This window comes from Carettochelys insculpta, chromosome 14 (genome assembly GCF_033958435.1).
Source record: "Carettochelys insculpta isolate YL-2023 chromosome 14, ASM3395843v1, whole genome shotgun sequence".
NCBI classification, from domain to species: domain Eukaryota; kingdom Metazoa; phylum Chordata; order Testudines; family Carettochelyidae; genus Carettochelys; species Carettochelys insculpta.
The window spans coordinates 2,325,489-2,345,892 of NC_134150.1; the positions used below are offsets into that span (position 1 = coordinate 2,325,489).

General features: G+C 46.6%; 1 protein-coding gene and 1 long non-coding RNA gene across 3 annotated transcripts in view; one reads left to right on the forward strand and one right to left on the reverse strand.

The window, feature by feature from the left end:
- The window catches only part of MLKL (mixed lineage kinase domain like pseudokinase), a 31,111-nt gene extending 12,094 nt beyond the window's left edge, over positions 1–19,017 (forward strand). The window contains exons 6-11 of the mRNA XM_075008779.1: positions 2,162–2,297; positions 3,542–3,626; positions 10,175–10,323; positions 11,048–11,097; positions 14,548–14,688; positions 17,142–19,017. Of these exons, the coding sequence (XP_074864880.1) occupies positions 2,162–2,297; positions 3,542–3,626; positions 10,175–10,323; positions 11,048–11,097; positions 14,548–14,688; positions 17,142–17,218 (638 nt within the window). The 3' untranslated portion in view covers positions 17,219–19,017. The remainder of the gene's footprint in view (positions 1–2,161; positions 2,298–3,541; positions 3,627–10,174; positions 10,324–11,047; positions 11,098–14,547; positions 14,689–17,141) is intronic.
- Positions 1–20,404, reverse strand: part of LOC142020683 (uncharacterized) — a 40,142-nt gene that overhangs the window by 18,631 nt on the left and 1,107 nt on the right. For both annotated transcript variants that reach the window (XR_012647481.1, XR_012647480.1), the window contains exon 2: positions 20,045–20,140. This is a non-coding gene — a long non-coding RNA (uncharacterized LOC142020683). The remainder of the gene's footprint in view (positions 1–20,044; positions 20,141–20,404) is intronic.

Here is a 20,404-nt window from a genome sequence, read left to right on the forward strand (position 1 = left end):
CATGAAGAGATATGCAAACTCTCTAAGGGGCGGTGAAGTAATTCAAGCATGCCTAAATTGCTCCACAAGAGTTTTCCCACTTTCTACCTGTCTAAATCTTTAGCTCGTGTCATTGGTCTTAGTTTGGAACAACGTTGATTTTATCCATGGCTTTGTCAATGACAACATGTAACTTGGTGCTCTTTCACACACAATGGCGTAAGCTCGGTCTTTTCTCTTGCTCAGGATACGTCTTCGCTATGTGGAAGATCGACCAGGTCAGGGTTGATCTTCTAGGGTTTGATTTCACACAGCTAGTAGGGACACGCAAAATCGAACCATCAGGGATGGACAGTCAGCCCCTGTACACCTCACTATCGTGAGGAATAAGGGAGGTTAACGTGAGAGTTTCTCCTGTCGACCTCCCTCTGTGAGGACAGCCAGGTAAGTCGATTGTAGATAAGTCAATTCTAACTGTGGAATCGCCATACTTAGAACTGCATATCTACAATTGACTTTAATGTCTATTGTGGACCTGGTGTCAGTTGTACTTCACGCTTGCACTTTTTCACTTCCCCTTCTCTAGCTGGTCAATGCCAGAAAGAGAGCAGGATATAACTTCAAGTGTCACCCCCAAAGTACACCGCTCTCTGCATGGTTAGGATTAGGTTCTGTGGAAATCACTGACTTGCTACTCTGTCCCTGTCTAAGCCGAGATTTCAGCATGTCAACAGTAGCCCATCATGGACCAATAATTTTGGTATGTGATCTGGGGTCACAGTAGAAAATTCCAGTTTGAGGTGGATATTTTCTTGCAAAACCTGTTGGTGTCCACCAGGCAGTTGTCCTCTCCGTCAGCAGGACGTGTCAGAAGTCCACGTCAGAAGGAGTTCGAAACAGACCTTCATCTAATGGTGTGAGACTACGTAGAATTGTTCATCACCAATTATTCTTTCATGTGTTCCACTCTTAAAATAAAAGGCGCTTTAGCAGTCTTATTTACACTAAGCATTCAACCCAAGAAAGTTCTGTGAATTATATGGATCAAATCTAACTCAGTTGCCGTCCAACATTAAAGAGTGTTAGACAAGGTATGGGATACAGAGACCTCAACCAACTTTAATGCCTTGTCAAACACACCATTAAAATCCCTTGAACCTTAATGATTCAGAAGAGAGGGGAAAGAGTTCACACCTTTGAAAAGCATTACATACGGGTTCCCTTATCACAACACCCCTTATTCTCTTTAGCTGAAGAAAGGAAGGAAAGAAAGCCCTGTGTCTGATGTCACTGAGAAGGTGCTAATAACCATCCTGCTGCAGAAAAGAGAAGCAGTTAGCTGAAATGGGATGGAACTGTGGTTACAGTCCAACCCTGTGTCATCCCAGGTGGCAGCTGGGATTCTGCTGGAGCCGGTATAATTGGTGGCATTGGCTGGGTCCCTCTCTGGCCCATTCTGAGCAGGATATTACTCGGGATCAGGATGACAAAGGCTCCCGGATACAGGAAATTGCAAGGCAGTGGTATAGTGGGAGTGGTACTCAAGTCTGAGGCACATTGTATTTTTTGGGATTCCACCCATTTCACTGCATTTTTACACGTTATGAATCTTTTGGGGCACCCCAAGCTTGGATCTCCAATACAACTGAGCCCTTCACCCAGTCCCCCTACCCCCCCCGACAACCCGGCCTCTGTAATCAATCATTCTTAGAAGCTTCTGAGCAACACCAACATTAACGCCCTTCGTTGGCTCCCTTCACTTGTGACTGCTCACCCGGTGCCATGTGTAAAGCTTATGAAAAGCCTTCCCAGTTACCTCTGAGCAACTCCAGGGAAGTTAGTGGGGTTGCATGGCTGCAGGAGTCAGGTCTGGTCCGCTGGGAGTAGACAGCAGGGGATGGATCACATGCTGATTGTCTGCCCTGTTGGTTCCCTCCGGGGCACCTGGCATTGGAAGACAGGAGACTGGGCTAGATAGACCTTTGGGCTGACCCCGTGGGCCTGTGCCTATTGCACAAAACATGGGCATGTCAAAGGGCCAGGAAAACTTGAATTTCCTGCCAAAGCTCGATGTAAACTGTGCAGAGTTTAGATGCATTAGCCCAGGATTTTGCAGTTTTAAACACGTGAGGTGTCTCAACTGAGGTCTCCATTCACTGGGCTGCTGTCCTGACCTGACCAGGTTCGACTCCTCGTTTCTCCATTGTCATGGAGTTCTGTGAAAAGGGGACTCTGCGGGACGTGCTGACCAAGAAACCCCAGCTCCCCTGGGAGACTCGCATTCGGATGGCAGTGGATGCAGCCAGAGGACTTTACAGGTATGGTGTGGGGCAGGGACCCATCAAGAGAATTACTACTGAACTGGCCATAATGACATTGGGGGCTGGGAGTACACTACAGTTAATTAGAACTGAGGCAGCTGAATTAGGAGGAGGCTACTATGAAGGTATGAAAAGCAAATTGCCCTAGGGAAAGAGAGATGTCCCCTACATCTGTGCCTGGCCCTGGGAGGGGAGTGGGAAAGATGAGGTATGCTGTAAAAGAGACATCCCGTTGAGTCACTGAGAAATTAGTGATCTGAGCACCTAAACCAGAGACAAGTTTCAGAGGCATAGCCAGGTTTGTCTGCTACAGCCAAAACAAGGAGTCCTGGGGGCATCTTAGCGACCAACAGATTTATTAGGGTATAAGCTTCTGTGAGCTGCAGCTTGCTTCCTCACATGCATGAAGTGAATCAGATGGCAGGGGGAAATACATTCCTACAGAGACAGGAAAGTCCCCAGGATGGGCAGGACCAGAGACAAGAGTAGCTTCTGACGAATTGCTGGTCAGAAGGCGCAGAGGCGGGTGGTAAGGACGAGGCAGAGCTTTGGACTATTCTCTGAGGTTGGCTCAATGGTCGGGGGTGGGTAAACAGAGACCCCTCCCCAAATCAGGGTGTGGCACAGACGCAGTCAGGGGATACTGATGTGATAAAAACGGGAATGAGAGTCCTGGCATCTGGCTCAGTGACATGGTACCAAGCATGACTGCAGACAAATGAATTAATTTCCAAATGTCCTGGTGCGTACCTGAACTGGTCTCATCTATAGGAAAACAAGAACAGATACCTTGCTAAAAGTCACCCTCACCAGGCTCAAAGCCCATGACACTGAAGGAAATAGGGGGAGGACGGAGGAGAAGCTGGGTCTAGATAAGGAAGTCCTAGGAGTCTTAGATGTTCTTGGCTCGTGGATCTGGATGGCCACCTGGTAGGAAAAGACTTTCTCCTAAGATAACTGGTGCTGATTTTTCCAGAAGTAACTTGTAAAGCATCCCTAGAGCAATAGCAATACAGCCCAGGGACAGTCTGGGTACTGCCCACTGGTTCTACCCTGCTCTGACAATTTTGCCACTGTACAGGCAAAAAATGGTTGTCTGGAATGGTCTGATTTGTGGTTGTTGTCCCAGGGGTGGCTTCTGAATGCTCAATAGCTGTGCAACGACTCATCCTTGCAGATGCTGGAGGGTGGGAAGGCATCCATTGCTAATGCTTTCTGCTCTTGTTTCTGGCTGGCTACAGGCTGCACCAGACCGGGGAGAAGTCTAAATTGCATGGCTGCATCAACAGTTGCAAGTTCTTGGTTGCTAAAGGTTACTGTGTGAAGGTAAGCACTGTTTTTTGTTGCGAGAGGTTTGAAAGCTATCTGTTGCCTATCTGCACGAAGGATGCTGTGCCCTCTGGAGTAACACCTTAAGCATCTGTTGCATTGGTGTTAATTTATAATGCAGCTGGGAGACCTGAATTACATGGCCCACCCCCTACCATTTTGCAGACTCGCCCCCCTCAACCCCTCCACCCCTCGCCCGCCCTCCTCCCAGGGCAGCATGAGCAGCACAGAACCCTATGTTTGAATATTTAGACATTCGCCTTCAGGCTGTTTTACACAACCCCAACTTTTCAACACAGCTGGTTTTGATACAGAAAACGGCACCAATGCCTTGCACAGAATTTGGGAACTCCCTCTCGTCTTTCACGCACATCATCTCTGAAAAGCAGGCTCTGTTGCTATTTGTTATTTGGTCACACACAAGCCTATAGGAGCCCTTCCTGTAGATCAGGACTCCACGGGCTAGGAGCTGTACAAACACGGAACAAAAGGATGGCCCTGGCCCCACACTTATGCAGCCATCTTAGTAGGGATGTGAGTGCCCAGCTTTCAGCCCCCAGGTTTGCAAATGTGCGGACCAGCAAAAACGTTTCCCATCAGCCCATCGCAGGGACAGTGGCTGATTAGACACATGCTGCCTCAGGGAGGGGGATGGGCTTCAGAAACCAAGCTCCAACCCAAGCCTGACTGTTCATAGGGCTAGTTTTAGTACTGTGGTGTGAGCCTGGGTCTGTAGGCTAGGCTCTGGGACTCACTGCCACAGAAGGGTGCCCTCCGAGCCTGATCCCATGGTTCATGATCAGGCTGGAAGGACATACCAAGTGGGATGCTGCAGGGATCTGTCCTGCGCCTGGTTCTATTCAGTGTCTTCAGAAACCATTTGGACTTTGTAGGCTGGGAAGCCCTGTCCAAATAACCTAATCTACTGCACCCTCCGTCTAAGATGGGCCATAACATACCCAGGACTAGACTGCCAATTCTTGTGTTGTCTGCCCTTCCAGGGTTTTTCTTGTGTGCCCGTGCTGAGCGTATGTGTATCCCAGTTTCAAAACCACTGGATGAGATGACCTCTACAGGGCTCTTCTAGTCCAACATTTCTATGATTTACCTGTACAGCTACACAGAAGTAAAGGTAGAAATACCACAACCCCAGCGAGCAGACTCCCCTCACCCCAACTCATTTTTGGGTCAGAACCCCTACAATTATAACACTGTGAAATTTCAGACTTAAAACATTTGAAATCATGAAATTTACCATTTTAAAAATCCTTTCACCTGGAAACTGACCAAAATGGACAGGGAATGTGGTAGGGGCATAGTTATACTTTCCATCCCTTGATTCCAGGGGATCACAGTAGTGCACCAGAAAATACTCTGTCCACAGAGAGAGTGCCAGTTGTTTGGCTGTGTACATTTGGCTATGTGAATAGTCTGCACTGCTTTGGCAAAACTACTGTTTGATTGGCTCTGGCCAAACAGCCAGTCTCACCGCTTCTGATCAAACGGCCCCCTGAGACCACAAAATCAGTTAAGGGATGAAGGCGCCCAGCCAGGTTTATTCCCAACTGACGCATATTAATAGTATCTCGTGGCTTCTACCAGCCCACTGTGCATACGTGCTCACTGACGACAGACTCAGTTTAGGCCAGGGCAGGACTTTCCACTGTCCCTTGGGCTGGACAAAGGGTTAAGGTGAGACATCTCATCATCTATAGATTGAGACAATCTGGGCTGCATGTTTTATGTATCATCTCACACATTCCATGACATACTCGTTACCTCCCCTTGCATCTTCCTCTTGATATTTCAGACAAAACAGCCCTATTCACCACCAGTCACAGTACTTTCACTCCTGTGCTGGCCTACCGGAACTTCTTCAGTTGTTGCATGTGTTTTAGCACTGCTAGCGACATTGCCACTGAGATCATGTCCCAGATGCTGGGGTACAAGCAAATATCTGATTTTGACAGGGCCTGCCTGTTGCTTAGTATAAGTCTTGCTGAGTTTGGATCAGGCCTCACAGCAGGCCCATGCTTCATGCTTTCTTTCCACTACACATTCCATCTCTCTCATTTCTTCCCTCTTCAGTAGGCCTCCATTCATTCATTTGTGCCATGCTGATTAGCGTAGGCGATCATGGCCCTCCACCCGTGTCTATTACGAGTACTCTGGAGCGTCTCCACAGTACCGTGGCAATGCAACCATGAACTGATACTCTCTAATATTTTCTTAAGTTGTCTACCTCGTTCTCACTTTCCATTATACTTTCCTGTTGTCACTAAATTTTCAAGTGCAGACTTTCTAATTATATGGCCTATAAATTTTGCCTGCCTTGTTCTCATCTTATTTAACAGTGTTCTCTTGCTGTTGGCTTCATTTAAGACAGACTAATTCGTCCTTTTGGTCGTCCATGAGATGCACAACATCTTTCTTAAAAGCCACATTTCTGTGGCTTTGACGTACTTCTCAGTCTGTTTACTGATAGTCCATGATTCGCATCCATAGATGAGGACTGGTTCTACATATCGCAGCACTCTTTTCCTAACCTCCAATGATAAAGATCTGTTTGTGAGAATGCTTCTCATTTTCTGAAATGCTGCTTTCGCTTGAGTGATTCTGCGTTTCACTTCAGTCAAACACCTACCATCGGATGCGATATAGGATTCTAATTACTTGAATTTAGTCACTTGACGAAGAACTGTTCCATTTGCTAGTACCTCACGTGTTGGCAGTACCTTCTTCTTTGTAATAACCATGACTTCCGTCTTCGAGATGTTCAGCTTGAGTCCCTTCAGCTCGCTTTCTTTACTGACAACATTAACCATTTCTTGAAGATCTTTTTCACTTTCTGGTATTAAAACAGTATCATCTGCATACCTCAGGTTGTTGATGTTACGTCCTCCAATGTTTAATCCTGGCAGACCTATTCTGTGCATTATTCTTTCACTGTATAAGTTAGAGATAAGGTGAAAGAACACAACCTTGTCTCACTCCTTGTTTTATCTTCACATATCTACTAAGGTTTTTTTCCAACCCTGATGGCTGCTGTCTGTTCCCAGTAGATGTTTTGAATTATTGTCAAATCCTTCCCATCAATATCCAGTTCTTCCAACAGTTTCATCATTTCTTCATGTTTTACTCTGTTGAATGCTTTCTCATTGTCAATGAAGCACAAATACATGTCCTTTTGAACTTCCAGTGCTCTTTCGATTAATGACCTTAAAATGTAGATTGTGTTACCAGTACCTCTATCTTTCACAAATCCACACTGTTCATCAGAGATCTCAGACTGTATTTGATTCTGAATCCAGTTCATAATAATCTTCCCAAGAATTTTCGTCATGTGACTCATAAGACTGATTGTCCTATGCTGTTCACATTCAGTTGCACATGGTTTCTTCGGCAAGGCAATAAAAACAGATCTTTATAAGTCTTCTGAGACGTGCCCTGTACTGTAAATACCATTTAAGAGTTTCATAATTGTAACAATACCTAAAGGCTTCAAACATCTCACTCATGAGTTTGTCCAGACCAGGTGCTTTTCCTCTTTTCATGCATTTCAAAGCTTTTCTTACTTCTTCCTTGAGTATAGGTGGGCCATCTGCATTCTTAGAGGGACTCAGCTTTTCCACACTCTCATCATCATAGAGTTCTGAAATGTATTCTGACCACCTTTCCAAAATTTTATCCTTTTTCCATTACTATACTACCATCCTTCGACTTCAGACAGCCAGGTGATGAACATGTTTTCCTTCCTGTTACCTCCTGGATTAGCGCATGCATCTCTTTTGTATGACTTCCACGTTGCTGTTCAATTATCTTACACTGTTTATTTAACCAGTTCTCCTTTGCAGCTGCACATTGTGGAAGTATAACATTGTATAAGTATAACGTTGTATAAGGGGACATGCTGGATACATTGTATATGAGAGGGCATGCCAAAACATGTTACAAAGTATCTGAGGGAGCACACGTAGGGACAGTTAGCTTTTGAATGGAGAAGCAATTAAGATGGAGCCAGCACGTCTAAGAAGCAGGCATCAGAATGGAAGGTGTGAAGGGCAATTAGTTAAGTTAACTGGAAGCTGTTAAAGGAGATTGTTAAGGGTGGCAGGTAATTGAAGATACGTGACTGGTCTCAGGGATCTCGAAGGGTGGTGACTAAAATCTTTTTCTTCTTTTGTCTGTAACTTCTCTGTAACTTGTTCTCCAAAAAACTGTATAAATTAAGAGACACAAGCCCCACTCGGGGGGCTCACTTCTAAATGTATTAGCAGAGCGGCTTTGCTAATAAAACAGAGTGGTCTGATAAATTGTGAGTCTGAGTCAAACTTTGACAACATTTTAACTTTATTTCTTTGTTCAACTTTTCATATTCAGAAGATTTCTTTTTCTTTACTCTTTTCTTCCATGAGTTACAAAATGTCCTCAGTCATCCACTTCTTAATAACGGTTTTATTTCTTGGAATGTTTTCATCTGCAGATGTAACAATGGATTCTTTTAATAATTCCCATTGTCTGGTAATATCAGTTAGGTCTCTTAAGGCGCTGAATCTACTTTTGACTGCTAAAGCAAATTGATCTTGAACTTCTCTATCTGTTTGGAGCAATTTCAGATCAAGTTTGATGTTTCTTTAAACATTTTGAATTCTCTTTAATTTTACGCTCAATTTGCCTACCACCGGGACAAGACTGCTATAGCACTCAGCACCTGGCATTGTTTTAGCTGATGTGAGAGAATTTCTAAACCTTTTGTTTATAAGAATAAAATCGATTTGGTTCTTCATGTTCTCTCCTGGACTTTTCCACATCCATAGTCTCCTTGGACGTTGCTTGAACCATGTGTTTCCTGTGATCAAATCATGAATTCTAGCCCATCCCACCAGTCTTTCACCTCTCTCGTTTCTTGAACCTAGACCATGAGATCCTGTTATGTCTTCTGTCCATTCACAACCAACCTTAGTATTAAAGTCTCCTTTAACAATTAGAACTTCACTCAATTTACAGTAAGCTTTGGCTTGTTTGAGTTCTTCACAAAATCTGTCTGTCTTCCTCAGTGCTGTCTGCAGTTGGAGGTAGACCTGCATTATATTCACATTGAAGGGCTTGCTTTCAAGTTTAACTAACAAGACCCTGTCAGATACTGTCCAATAACCCTTTAAACTATTTGCTTTTTTTGAATTTAAGATGATTCCCACACCCCTTTCATGTTTCTCTCCTCCTGAATAGACTATTTTGTATTCATCCGATGTAAAAATTCCAGCTCCCTTCCAACTCATTTCACAGAGTCCCATTACATCTACCATATCTTTCATTATGTCTTTCCATTTCTTGTTTTATGTTCTCCAATTTCCCACTTGCCAGCATCGTTCTCACATTCCAGGTCGCAATCTTTGACGTATTGCTGTACTTTTGTTTAGTTTTTGGTTTGCTAACAGTAGCTTGATGATGATCTGGTGTCACCTGTAGCACGACATACCCTACTGGACGAGGATGTTTTACAACAGCCCTTTACGTTGTTCTTGTTAAATAGACAGTGGTTTGTGAGTCCCAATGACCCAAAGAGCTATGCTGGTGGGAGTTTAACTCCTGGCAGGGACACCCATGCCGGACAGGTCTAATGGTAGGGGCCAGACAAAGCGCAACTCAACCTGCTGCCTTGCAGGAGAGTACGGGAGTACCAAAGGCTAACGGAGACAACCAAAGATAACTGATGGAAGGCAAGGGGAAACCACCATCATATCACTCCCAAGCACATCATGAACCAAAACCACTGTCTATTTAACGAGTAGGACTCCACCCTTACTCAAAAGCACAGCACTCATCAGATCAGGTGGCTGCTGCAGTATGGTCTCGCGGCGGGCTGCTTGGTCTTGTGACAATGAAAAGGCTGCACTATAAGGGGACCATCTGTCCCGTATTTGGCGGGACAGTCTCATGTCTGGAACACCAAAAAGGCATCCCTATTTATTTTGTAAGAGGGACTAATTGTCCCATCTTTGGGCCCTCCCATGCTGACCTTTTCTGCCAGCAGCTGCACAGGTGCAGCTGGTGGCTGGAGAGCATGTAGGTCACTTCCCTAAGTCTTAGGGAAGTGGTGGAGTGTGGGCAGCTGCCATATCCCTGCTGCTTCCCTGGGGCTCCTGGGGAGGATCAGCAGCTGCTGCTTCTACAGTGCTCAGCAGGAGAACTGGTGGCTGCCCTTTCCCCAGTGCTCTAGGGGAGGGCCAGTGCCTGCCTCTTCCCTGGGCTTCCAGGGAGGGCCAGCGACTGCTGCTTCCCCAGGTCTTGCAGGGAGCTGGCATTTGCTACCTCCTTCCCAGTTTCCCAGGGCTTGGTGGAGCCAGGAGGAGCCGCTCCTCCCTGCCATATCTCCCTGTCCCATGTTTGGGACAGGGAGATATGGTTGCCCTAACTATAACCCAATGGAAATCAGCTCATTAACCTTGAGCAAAGGACCAGTTATGCAGTTATTGATGTATGGCACCGACTTCATGGAGTGCCTGCGGCTTCATTCTGTGTCTCTCTCTCCTTCTCTCCCTCAGCTATCTGGATTTGAACTGAGTAAAACTGAGTCTTCCATTAAGAGGAGCTACCAGAAGAAAAGGACACAGGTCCCTGCTTCAGCTTATGTCTCTCCCCAGGGCCTAGCTTTCCTGAACCACAAATATGACATGCCCAGTGAAATATACAGGTACATGTCCCAGGGGAAGTGGGACCAGAATGCATAGGGGACAGATGCGCTGCTGCAGTTTCCTATAGAAGCCAGATTATTACACAGGTGCTGTAAGCGACTTGCCTGACATGAGATGACGGTGGGAGAAGAGGACCGGGAGTCTTGATTTCTGTTCCTGACTCTGCTGCCAACCTAGCCTCTCTTTCCATTAGCTTCCCCTTCTGTTAAAGGAGAACAGTGTTACCTAGCTACCCAACAGGGAGGGCAGAGCTGGGCTAAGATTTGTATAGGTCTTTGTGGATGGAGGCTGCTCCCAAAGTACAGATTCATACCACATGGAAAATGGAAGAGCTTTTGACATGTCACTTGCCAAGCTCTCCTTCCTGAGGGACTGGGGCACACTTGGAGTAGGCGTAAGTCATTGTTAAGGTAGGTGGACTATTTAGAAGCCAAACTGGGGTGCCAGAGTGTAAAATAAGTCTGCCGTGTTGGAAATCAGTGCATGAATCAGCCTGACATGCCCATTCCTAGGCCAGGAGGGAGGGAGTGCTTTGAGATGACCTGCTCGTTAGACAAATGTTGGGGGGTTGAGTGTTCCATCCTCTTCTCCCCAGTGGTTTATCCAGGCAGCGGCACAACTAATGTGCACAGGAGGAGGGAGGTGGGGCCCGAGGGAGGTAGGGTGAGAGGGAGGCTGAGGAAGCTTTGTTGATGCTCAGCAGGCCTGTCTGTGTCCTTTCAGCTTTGGCATCGTGCTGTGGGAGATCGCGACCGGCAAAATCCCATTTAAAGGTAGGCAAAAGGAACTTCTTTTCTGTCAGACCTCAAGCTCTGGGGAAAATGCCTGGAGGGTCAGTCCAGATGTGTTCTCCTCCTCCTCATCATCATCAATAACCGTGGGATCAGCGCCTGTTGGTGCCCGATGCGTCCCTCACTATTCCTTTCCATCATTCCCTGTCCAGTGCAGAGTGGCTTAGTTTCTGTAGACTAGCTCCGCACCAATCTGCTATATCATCTGCCCAGTCTCTGTGGGGTCTGCCTCTCCTATTCAAACCGTCCATTATACCGAATACCAAGGTCTTGATTTTTCATTGGTGACCCTCTGCATCCATCCTATTCTCAGAATCTTTCTATAACAACTCCTTTCAAACGCCAATATTCTTCTTTCTGAATTTTTCATTATCACCCATGTCTCACATCCGTACAACATGCTGCTGAATACACGCGTTTTGAAGATGCTCAGCTTTGTTCCTAAGCTAATCGCTTTGCTTTTCCAGACCTTATCCATTGTCTTCAAACTTGCTGTTGCTTTCGCTATTCTAGTCGCTATTTCCTTCTTAAAGTCTAGACCATACGTTCTGTTGCTTCCCAGATACGTGAACTTCTCTACATTTTCTCCTTCAATACCATCTAACTGATCTTCCTTCCTATTTCCTTATCTCCAAATACCATTGTTTTTGTTTTAGCGGTGTTCGTAATCAGTCCATATCGCTTCCCTTCCTCGTTTAGCTCCTGCACCATTCTCGCTAGCTTCTCCTCATCTTCCTCAATAACTATATCACCTGTAACAGCAACGAAGGGTCCTGTGGCACCTTATAGACTAACAGAAAAGTTCTGAGCATGAGCTTTCGTGAGCACAGACTCACTTCATCAGATGCTGGTCTTGGAAATCTGCAGGGCCAGGTATAAATAAGCCAGAGTAACACGGCTACCCCTCCGATATATCACCTGTGAATCTCAAGTTGTTAATTCTTTTCCCGTGCACAGATACACCTTTTACCTCTTCCTTGATCTTGTCCATCGCTTTCTCCAGATGCGTGATGAAGACGCTTGGCGATATTGGAGCTCCTTGTCTTGTACCTCTACTTGTTTTAAACCAATTTCCCAACTCCCTGCGTGTTCTCACCGCTGCCTCCACATTGTCACTGATATCCTTCAACAACCATAACAGTCTGCTATCCACTCCATATGACTCCAACACTGCCCAAGTCACTTTCTGATCTATACTGTCAAATGGCTTTTCAAAATCGATGAAGCAAGTGTATATGTTCTTGTTCTTTTGTCGAACTTTCTCCGCTATCAGTCTGAGTGCCAATATCTCCTGTACGGTACTTCTGTCTTTTCTGAACCCTGCTAGCTCATCTGCTATATGTTCTTCTATCTGCAATCTTAGTCTCTCCATATCATCATCAGCACCTTACCTAGATGACTTGTTAGGGCAATCATTCTGTAGTTCTTGCACTCCAATGTTCTTACTTCGTTGTGTATTGTGACTAGCATGGATCTTGTCCATTCCTTAGGTGTCTTCCCTTCTTTCCATGCTATATTACATAGTCGGCATATTTCCTGAATCATGCTTTCTCCACCGTATTTGATCCTCTCTCCTGTGAGCTTATCATTTCCAGGGCTCTTGTTGTTCTTTAGTTGTTTCACTGCTTTTTCTACTTCCTCCTTCAAAATATTGGTCTCGCTCATGATGCTCAGTGGAGATATCTCTTTAGCTTGTCAATCAGTCTCTCTGAGACACTCGGGTCCAACTGTGCTTTGTACAGATCGGTGCAATATCTCGTCCATCACTGCACAATCTTCTCCCTGTTCATGAGCACGTCTTCATTCTCACCTTTGGTCACCATCTGCTTCGGCTGCCATTTCCTAGTAATATTCCTAAACGTCTTATACACTTCCCTGGTCTTACATTTGCCGTAATACCTCTCTGTATCTTCACATTGCTCCTCTAATTATTTCTCCTCATCTTTTCTGGCTGCTTTCCTCACCTCATTGCATTTCACCCTATATTGCTGTTCTGCCCTCTCGGAAACATCTCTTCTGATCTTCTGATCTTCAAGGCTCTCTTCTCTTGTACCAACTTCAGTGTCTCCTGAGTATTCCATTTCTTACTGATCTTCTGTTCTTCTGCAACAGTCTGTTCAATTGCCTCTTCTATTGCCATGGCTATCCCTGCAACTAGGTCTTTCTCTGTGGTGATATTCTTAGTCTTCTCTTTAAGCGCTGCTCTGTATGCATTCCCTGTTTCTTCCTCACCTAGCCTCGCCATGTCCCTTCTTTTCTTAAACTGCGTCTTACACTTTCTTTTGAGTTTTATCTTGATGCTTGTGATCACTAGACTGTTGTCTGAGTCAATATCTGCTCCTTGGAAAGTTCGCCACTGCTATACTGATGTTACCCATCTTCTTCTTATCAGGATCATATCTATCATTTTCTTGGATATCCCATCATTCAATCACCATGTCCACTTCCTACAGTCCTTTTGTTGGAATCTCGTGTTGCAGATCACCATCTTGTGCTCCATAGCAAACTCTAGTAGTTACTCGCCTCATTCGTTTGTTTCTCCATTTCCAAACCTTCCCATGACTCTCTCCCAACCGTCGCTATCTGTTCCCATCTTCGCATTTCAATCTCCTCCGATGATCAACACATCTTTCTTCGGCACCTCCTCCACTGGGATCAAATGTACCTCTTGGCAAATACTCCCTGTTGAGATCTACTGCTCAGAGCTTCAGATCCAGAGGGACTGTGAAACGAATGAAAAACGTCCAATGTGCCTGTATCTGCTTGGACCAGGCAGCGGAGCAGCTTTAACTCTAGAATCTTTCCTGCAATTTAGGTTCCAACTCAGTAAAGCACATAGGCTGTGTCTACACTTGCATTCCTCTTTCAAAAGAGGCATGAAAATGAGGAGAATCGCAATATGCAAATGAGGTGCAGATTTACATATCTGGCACCTCATTTGGCTGCTATTCTTTCGAAAGAAGAAAAGCAGTGTAGACACGGCTCTTTCAAAAGTAAACCTCATCTTCAAAAGCGCCGCATCTATACTACTTTTCCTCTTTCAAAAGAATATTCAAATGAGGAGCAAAGGAGCAAAGGAGATATGTAAATCTGCACCTCATTTACACTTGCGATTTCCCTCACTTGTTTGCCTCTTTTGAAAGAGGAATGAAAGTGTAGGCACAGCCTTAGACTCATACTTAATTTTAAGCACATGTGTAATCCCCTCTGTATTCAGCAAGGCACTTAGGCCTGAAGGCGGGATTCGGAGCAGAGAAGTTTCTCTAAGATGTTGTGTTACGAGGACTGATCCCTGATCTTCTCTGCTGTAGGCTTGGCAGGCTAAGTGGAGCTCCACTTAAGTGCTTGAATTAGGTTCCCTCTCCAGTTCCTTCTTGTGGAATCCCGGACAAGTTGATGCCTCCTGACGCCCCAATTTCTGTGTTGTGTCAGGCTGCACCTCTGAAGAGATCTACCAGAAAGTTTATGAGCAACGTTATCAAGCTCCCATTGGGGAAGAGTGTCCCTCCGACCTGCGGGATGTCGTTGATCGGTGCCGAGCTTTTGAGCCTTCCCGCCGCCCTTCTGCTGAAGGTAAGACGGAGTCCCTGCCTTGCTTCTCTTTACTCTTTTGCAACAACACTAGCTACCAGGTGGTGACTGCTGGACCCCAGTCAGGCCTGCTGAGGATGTGCCAGGGAGGTACAGAGGGATGGCAAGCCTAAACCACCAGTATAGAGGGAAAAGGAGAGGGGGGTCTCCGCCAGTGTTCCCTGCAAGCCGCACAATTCTGTGGCCGCTCAGGAGAGAGTCCAGTGCTGCCCAGCTGAGTAGCAGAGCGCTCACAGCTGGGTTTGTGCTTTCTCCTGGTGTGCCACATTTGCACGTGCTTTGTACACCTGACAAACTTTATTCCACACATGGATCGAAAAGATTAGAGGAATTATTAGTCTCTGCCTGAGAGGTGATGGCTAGGAAACCTGACCCCTTTAAGTGGGTGTTCACAAGCGAGATGGGGCCAGGGGAGGTCTTCTGCAGTTTAGCTCTGAAATGGTGCCAGTGATGGTCCAGTCTGACCTCCTGCATTATAAAGGCCAGAGAAGTTTGCCCCGGAATTCCTGCATCCAGCATAACCACCAGCAGTTGATCTTTTTGTAAGACATCTGGTCTTGCTTGATAGATTTCAAATGATGGCAAACCCCTCACATCCCGGGCACTGGTAAGTTGTTCCCGAGGGTAATTACTCCTACTGTCACCAAAGGGCACCCTGCTTCCAGTTTAAATTTGTCAAGCTTTCCTCCTCCAGCCATGCTTTTGCCTGCTAGCATGAAGAGCAGCCTGCTATTTAATGTGATGGTTACACAGCACTGAACTGTGTTCATGGGGAGGTATGGATTAAGCCCCTCCTAAATAATGCAGAGCTGGTAACCTATAGTAGCAATGCAGGACAGGAGCACTTCTCCTTTGGCTAACCATAGATAAGCCAGTCTCAGCCTCGAGTATCACTTCCATGCCAGCTCAGAACAGGTCATGAAGAGCTGTGGGCCCTGCCTGCCTGCAGGGTAGGCAGCATGGGTGAAAATGCAGTATGTAGAGTGGGGTGGGGCAGAGAAGGCTATATGAAGAGAAAAGGAGTGAGAACAGGGGCTCTCAAACACCATTGCACTGTGACTCCTCTTCCCCACAACAGCTACTACATGACTCCAGGAAGGAGGGGAGGGGGTGGCACCTGAGCCCCAACACTCCTGGTGAGGCTGGAGCTAGGGCTTCAGCCCCACATCCCAGCAAATCTATTGCTGGCCCAGGTGACTGCAGTAAAATCATGTCATGACCCCTCAACTCACATGATGAGAACCACTGAGCTGGAAGAAATGGGAACTGAAAGGGAGAAGTCAGGGATGGAGACTGAAGGAAGCAGAGAGCAGTGAGAGCCCACGATGAAGTGAGAGGAAGAGGAGGGGCCAGACAAGGGGAGAACTGCAGGCGGAGGGAAAGGAAGGCGCAGTGTTTAGTAATCAGTGAGGAAGCAAGCCAGCTTTTCAGGAGAGAGGACTCAGCACTTCTATTAACACACACCTCCAGCTCACATCTAAGTCAGGCTAGGCTTGCTCAAAGGCTTTGCATGAGTGTTAGCACAGTCACAACCATCCTCCCACTAAGTAAGTTCATTCACATAATCATTTCCATACTCCAGAGTTGGGGCAAATTGCCAGCTTAGCACTCTGTTTTTTTGAGATCAACAGCCACAAAAAAATACTCTGGCTGGACCAGAGAGAAACGGGGCCAGGAGCAGGTGCCTGCTGTGTGTCCCACAGCTGGAAGCCTTGGCTGGAGCTGCGCAGTTGCAACTGGGGCAGGAAGCTGACAGGGTCAGAAAGCCAGCGGGAGCTGGGCTGCAGCAAGCAGGAAGCCTCCAGGGAGCCACCGGCCCAGCTGGGGAGTGGGAGCTGCAGGTGTAGATGGGTCCAGGCTTCCACCGCCATGGCAGGGGAATGGGAGCCACAGGCATGGCTGAAGATCCCCACCGGGGAAGTGGGAGCAGCAGCGGCCAGGGAAGAGCAGCTGAGGAGTGGGAGTCAGGGTGTTGTGGGGCGGGGAGCAGGCGCCTCACTGAGGCCAGGGAGCTCCAGGCTAGGCAACCAGCAAGGCTGGCAGCTGGGACTCGGCAGACATCCCAAGTAGCAGGGCCAATGGAGGCTCCACTGGTCCAGGACAACTCAGGTCCTGAGGGTGCTGGATCAGGGAGGTGCAACCTGTACTACATTACCCACTTGTCTCTTCTTGAGGTGTCCATTGTACAGACTTAGAAAAAATCATTGTGCAGCCTCTCCCAAACCCTTCCCCATGTGGGTCTCTCTCTGTCATACATGCTTGTTCCTCTTTTGCTGCTTCCATACTGCATAAAGCAGTCTCCATTCATTCTGCTGCGCCCTTAATGAAATAATTCAGCGTCCAACATATTGAGTAAATATCATTCATCTTGCCAGGAAAGACCAATTTATAATGCATCTTCTAATCTGACAACAGATTCTGTCTGTCTTCTGCAGAGATTGTGGACTCACTGATAGACATCTACAAGAAGATAACCATAGCAAGCGAGATGCAAACTCAAGAAGACTCTTAAAGAAGCTTGGTGGTTTTCTTCAGGAACAAAGCACGCCTTCTAGCATGAAGTTTCTTCCACTTTTCCAGCTCCATAGAGACTGCTTTCCTTAAAATCATCCTGACCTTCCCTCCAGTTTTGAGGGTGCAACTCTGAGCCTTTAAAAAATCACATCTGCAACCTTGCATCTGCAATTTACAGTGGACATGGCATGTAGCACTTAGACATCTCCCTTCCCAAGTACGCCCTGCCCCAAGACTAGTAAGCCACTTCTATTTCACAGCACTGATTGTTGGGGGCGGGGGGAACCAGCGTGGCATCCTGAAGGGAAGCCCTCTTGGTACCGTCCAGAGTGAGTGAAAGGAGGGCCTCACCCTCCCTGACTGAGTTAACCTGGTTATCTCCAGCCTTGCTCTGGCCTGCCTATTTATACCTGCCTCTGCAAATTTCCACTACCTGCATCTGATGAAGTGGGTCTTTGCCCACAAAAGCTTATGCTCATACATTTCTGTTAGTCTAGAAGGTGCCATGGGACCTCTCATTGCTTTTGCAGATCCAGACTAACACAGCTACCCCTCTAACACTTGAAAGGAAGGTGGTGACAGCTTGGGTGGGGCCCAATACTGATGTGTTAATTTGCGAGAGCTTGGCCAATGGCAGTAAGAAGGCACTTGTTATGGGCACTGTGGGTGGCTCTGTAGCTGGGGTAAGGAGTGCATATGCACAGGAGTCAGTTAGAAGGTGTGTATTACTGGAGGGCATCAACATCAGTGTTCCCTGTAAGCCGGCGCTTGGGCAGCCGTCCAGGAGCGATTCAGAGGCTGTCTAGCTGATTAGCAGAGCACCAGAGCGGGCAGCCTGTGTTTGTATGGGTGGTGTACATCTGCACATGCCTCAGTGCACACAACAAAATGTGTTCTGCACTTGGATGGAAAATATTAGAGGGAACAAAGTTTACCACATGTGATCTTCTCACGTCCTTTCCCTCACGCCCAAATGACCATCTAGCTTCTCCCCCTGAAAGGACTCCTGATCTCCATCCCTTCCCATATTAACCCTTCACACCTTTATCCTCAACATACTGTAGTACCTCTCCTCCCACAAACAAGGCGAGTTTCTGGAACAACCCACAGAGGGGACCACAGGTTCACAATCCCCACCCATCCTCTCTGGGCCACATGCTCGCTCTTCCTCAGCTCCCAGGCAACCTGCCTTCCCCACTGCTGATTCTCAGCTGGAGGGAGGAGTTGGGAATCAGGAGTGGGTGAGACTGGGCATGTCAGAAGAACAGGGAAGGAAACTCAAGTGGTTCCCAGGCGTGGAAGGTGCACTTAGATTTGCCTATCGATAGCCGGAAGCTCCCTCCCTGCTCCAGGCACACTGTCCCAGAAGCTTCCCCCAAAGCTTAGGCAACTGCCAGCCCCACATGACATCTGCCTATGGACTGTCTAGTTTCCAGAGCAGTACACATTAACATGAGGCCCAGCTATTTCTGTGCTAAGGTCGAGTACAGCATATCCCCCTGGAGAGGCCTGGTACGCTGTAGTCTAGCATTTCAAATTCTACACTTCTACAAGTCCAGCATCAGATCTTAGCATGCCCCCTGTTCCACTGTCACTGGAAGCATGCAGAGTTCAGTGGAGAAGCGGGTATGTGGGATCCAAGTGCACCTCTAAGCCAAAAAGAGCAGCACTGCAACAGAAAGGGAAATGCAGAAAAACCAGCATGACCAGAGGCAGGGTGAACCACACATTCTCCTAATACGCAATCTTCCCCAGGTCTATCATGCTCCACTCTCTAGTAGTTCCCCTGACCCCAAACTCAACTGTTTCCTTAGTGCAGGCAGGAATCCTCTTTCTCTCCTGCCCATGCTGGCAGAAAGATGACACCCTCCTTGGTCCCATGTGAGAAGCTCGTCTTTGCTGGGTCTGCTGTGACAGACAGCCCTGTTCCAAAAGGATGGAAGAATGTTCAGCCAATTACCTCTACTTTTGCCTGGTGGACAGCACTAAATATTTGAGCCCGGGCAAGTTTTAAAAAATTCACTGGCTACACTGTCATCATACCGTGTATCCTTGGTCTATCTGCCTTTGGGAATGATAACCTTGGGCAGTTGAAAGGTTTGTGGCAGTAAACTTTGGGCAGAATATCCATGTGTCTATAATGAGCAGAGAAATGGAATCTCTCTTGCAAAAATCAAGACACACCCAGAAGCAGGCTGTCTAGTCACTCTATTCCAAACGCTGCAGGTGACCTAGGCATTTGCAAAGTGCTGTGTATGTGAAAGCTGTTATTGAAGTATGTGTTTTTTAATAATATATGTTCTCTATCTGCGATACTTACAGGTCTTCCTCAGGTACCACTGTCAGTTAGTACTTGCCAAGACTGTTGGATTTGAAACAATATATAAAACAGAAGGTTTAACTCACCTGTGGCCTCCTGGGATTTTTTGTTGTCACTATAGTGGTAGTCATGACCACTCAAAACTACATGATGGTACTGGGCATAACACCCTGACGGACTGATCCTAAAGCACCACCCATAGCAACTGAACTACAGAAGAATCTATTAACATTGTAAGGACCACGACACAGAGAGAAGCAGTTCTACTGTCACAGCCAGCCAGCCAGTCAGCGCTTTAAAATATTATTTTCTTCTCTTGCCATCCCCATAACAGTGCAATAGTTTTGACAGGCCAGAGCAGCCTACATTTGATGGACGCAGCACATCAGTAACATGACAGGCATTCAAGGGCCACTGAAGTTTAATTAATTTGCTGAGCAGGGTTATCCACAGTACTGAAGACCTGAGGTTAAATAATAAGCAGATAAATCTGTTTTAACTTACTTTTCCTCTGCCCTCTAGTTGTGCACTCATTGCTTTAAAGTTACAGACAGGTTGGACATCTTCTCCTGCCGCTTTGTTACATATCCAAAATTTATCCTATTAAAGAAAGAAAATGTATATGGCCACTGGGCACTACTACAATACACAAGAGCTGGATAAGACCATTTGTAATTTGGAAGAAGAGAAACTGTTCCCGTACAACCTTGTTAATTTAGTTGACAGTATTTATTTATATGGGGCCCATCTTCACAGAATCTAAATTCATCTCCTGCAAAGATGTTTTCCCCAAAGCTCAGATAAACACGCAGCTCCTCCCAAAAAATTCTCTCAGCTTGGAAGTCCCTTGCCAAATACCAGCTA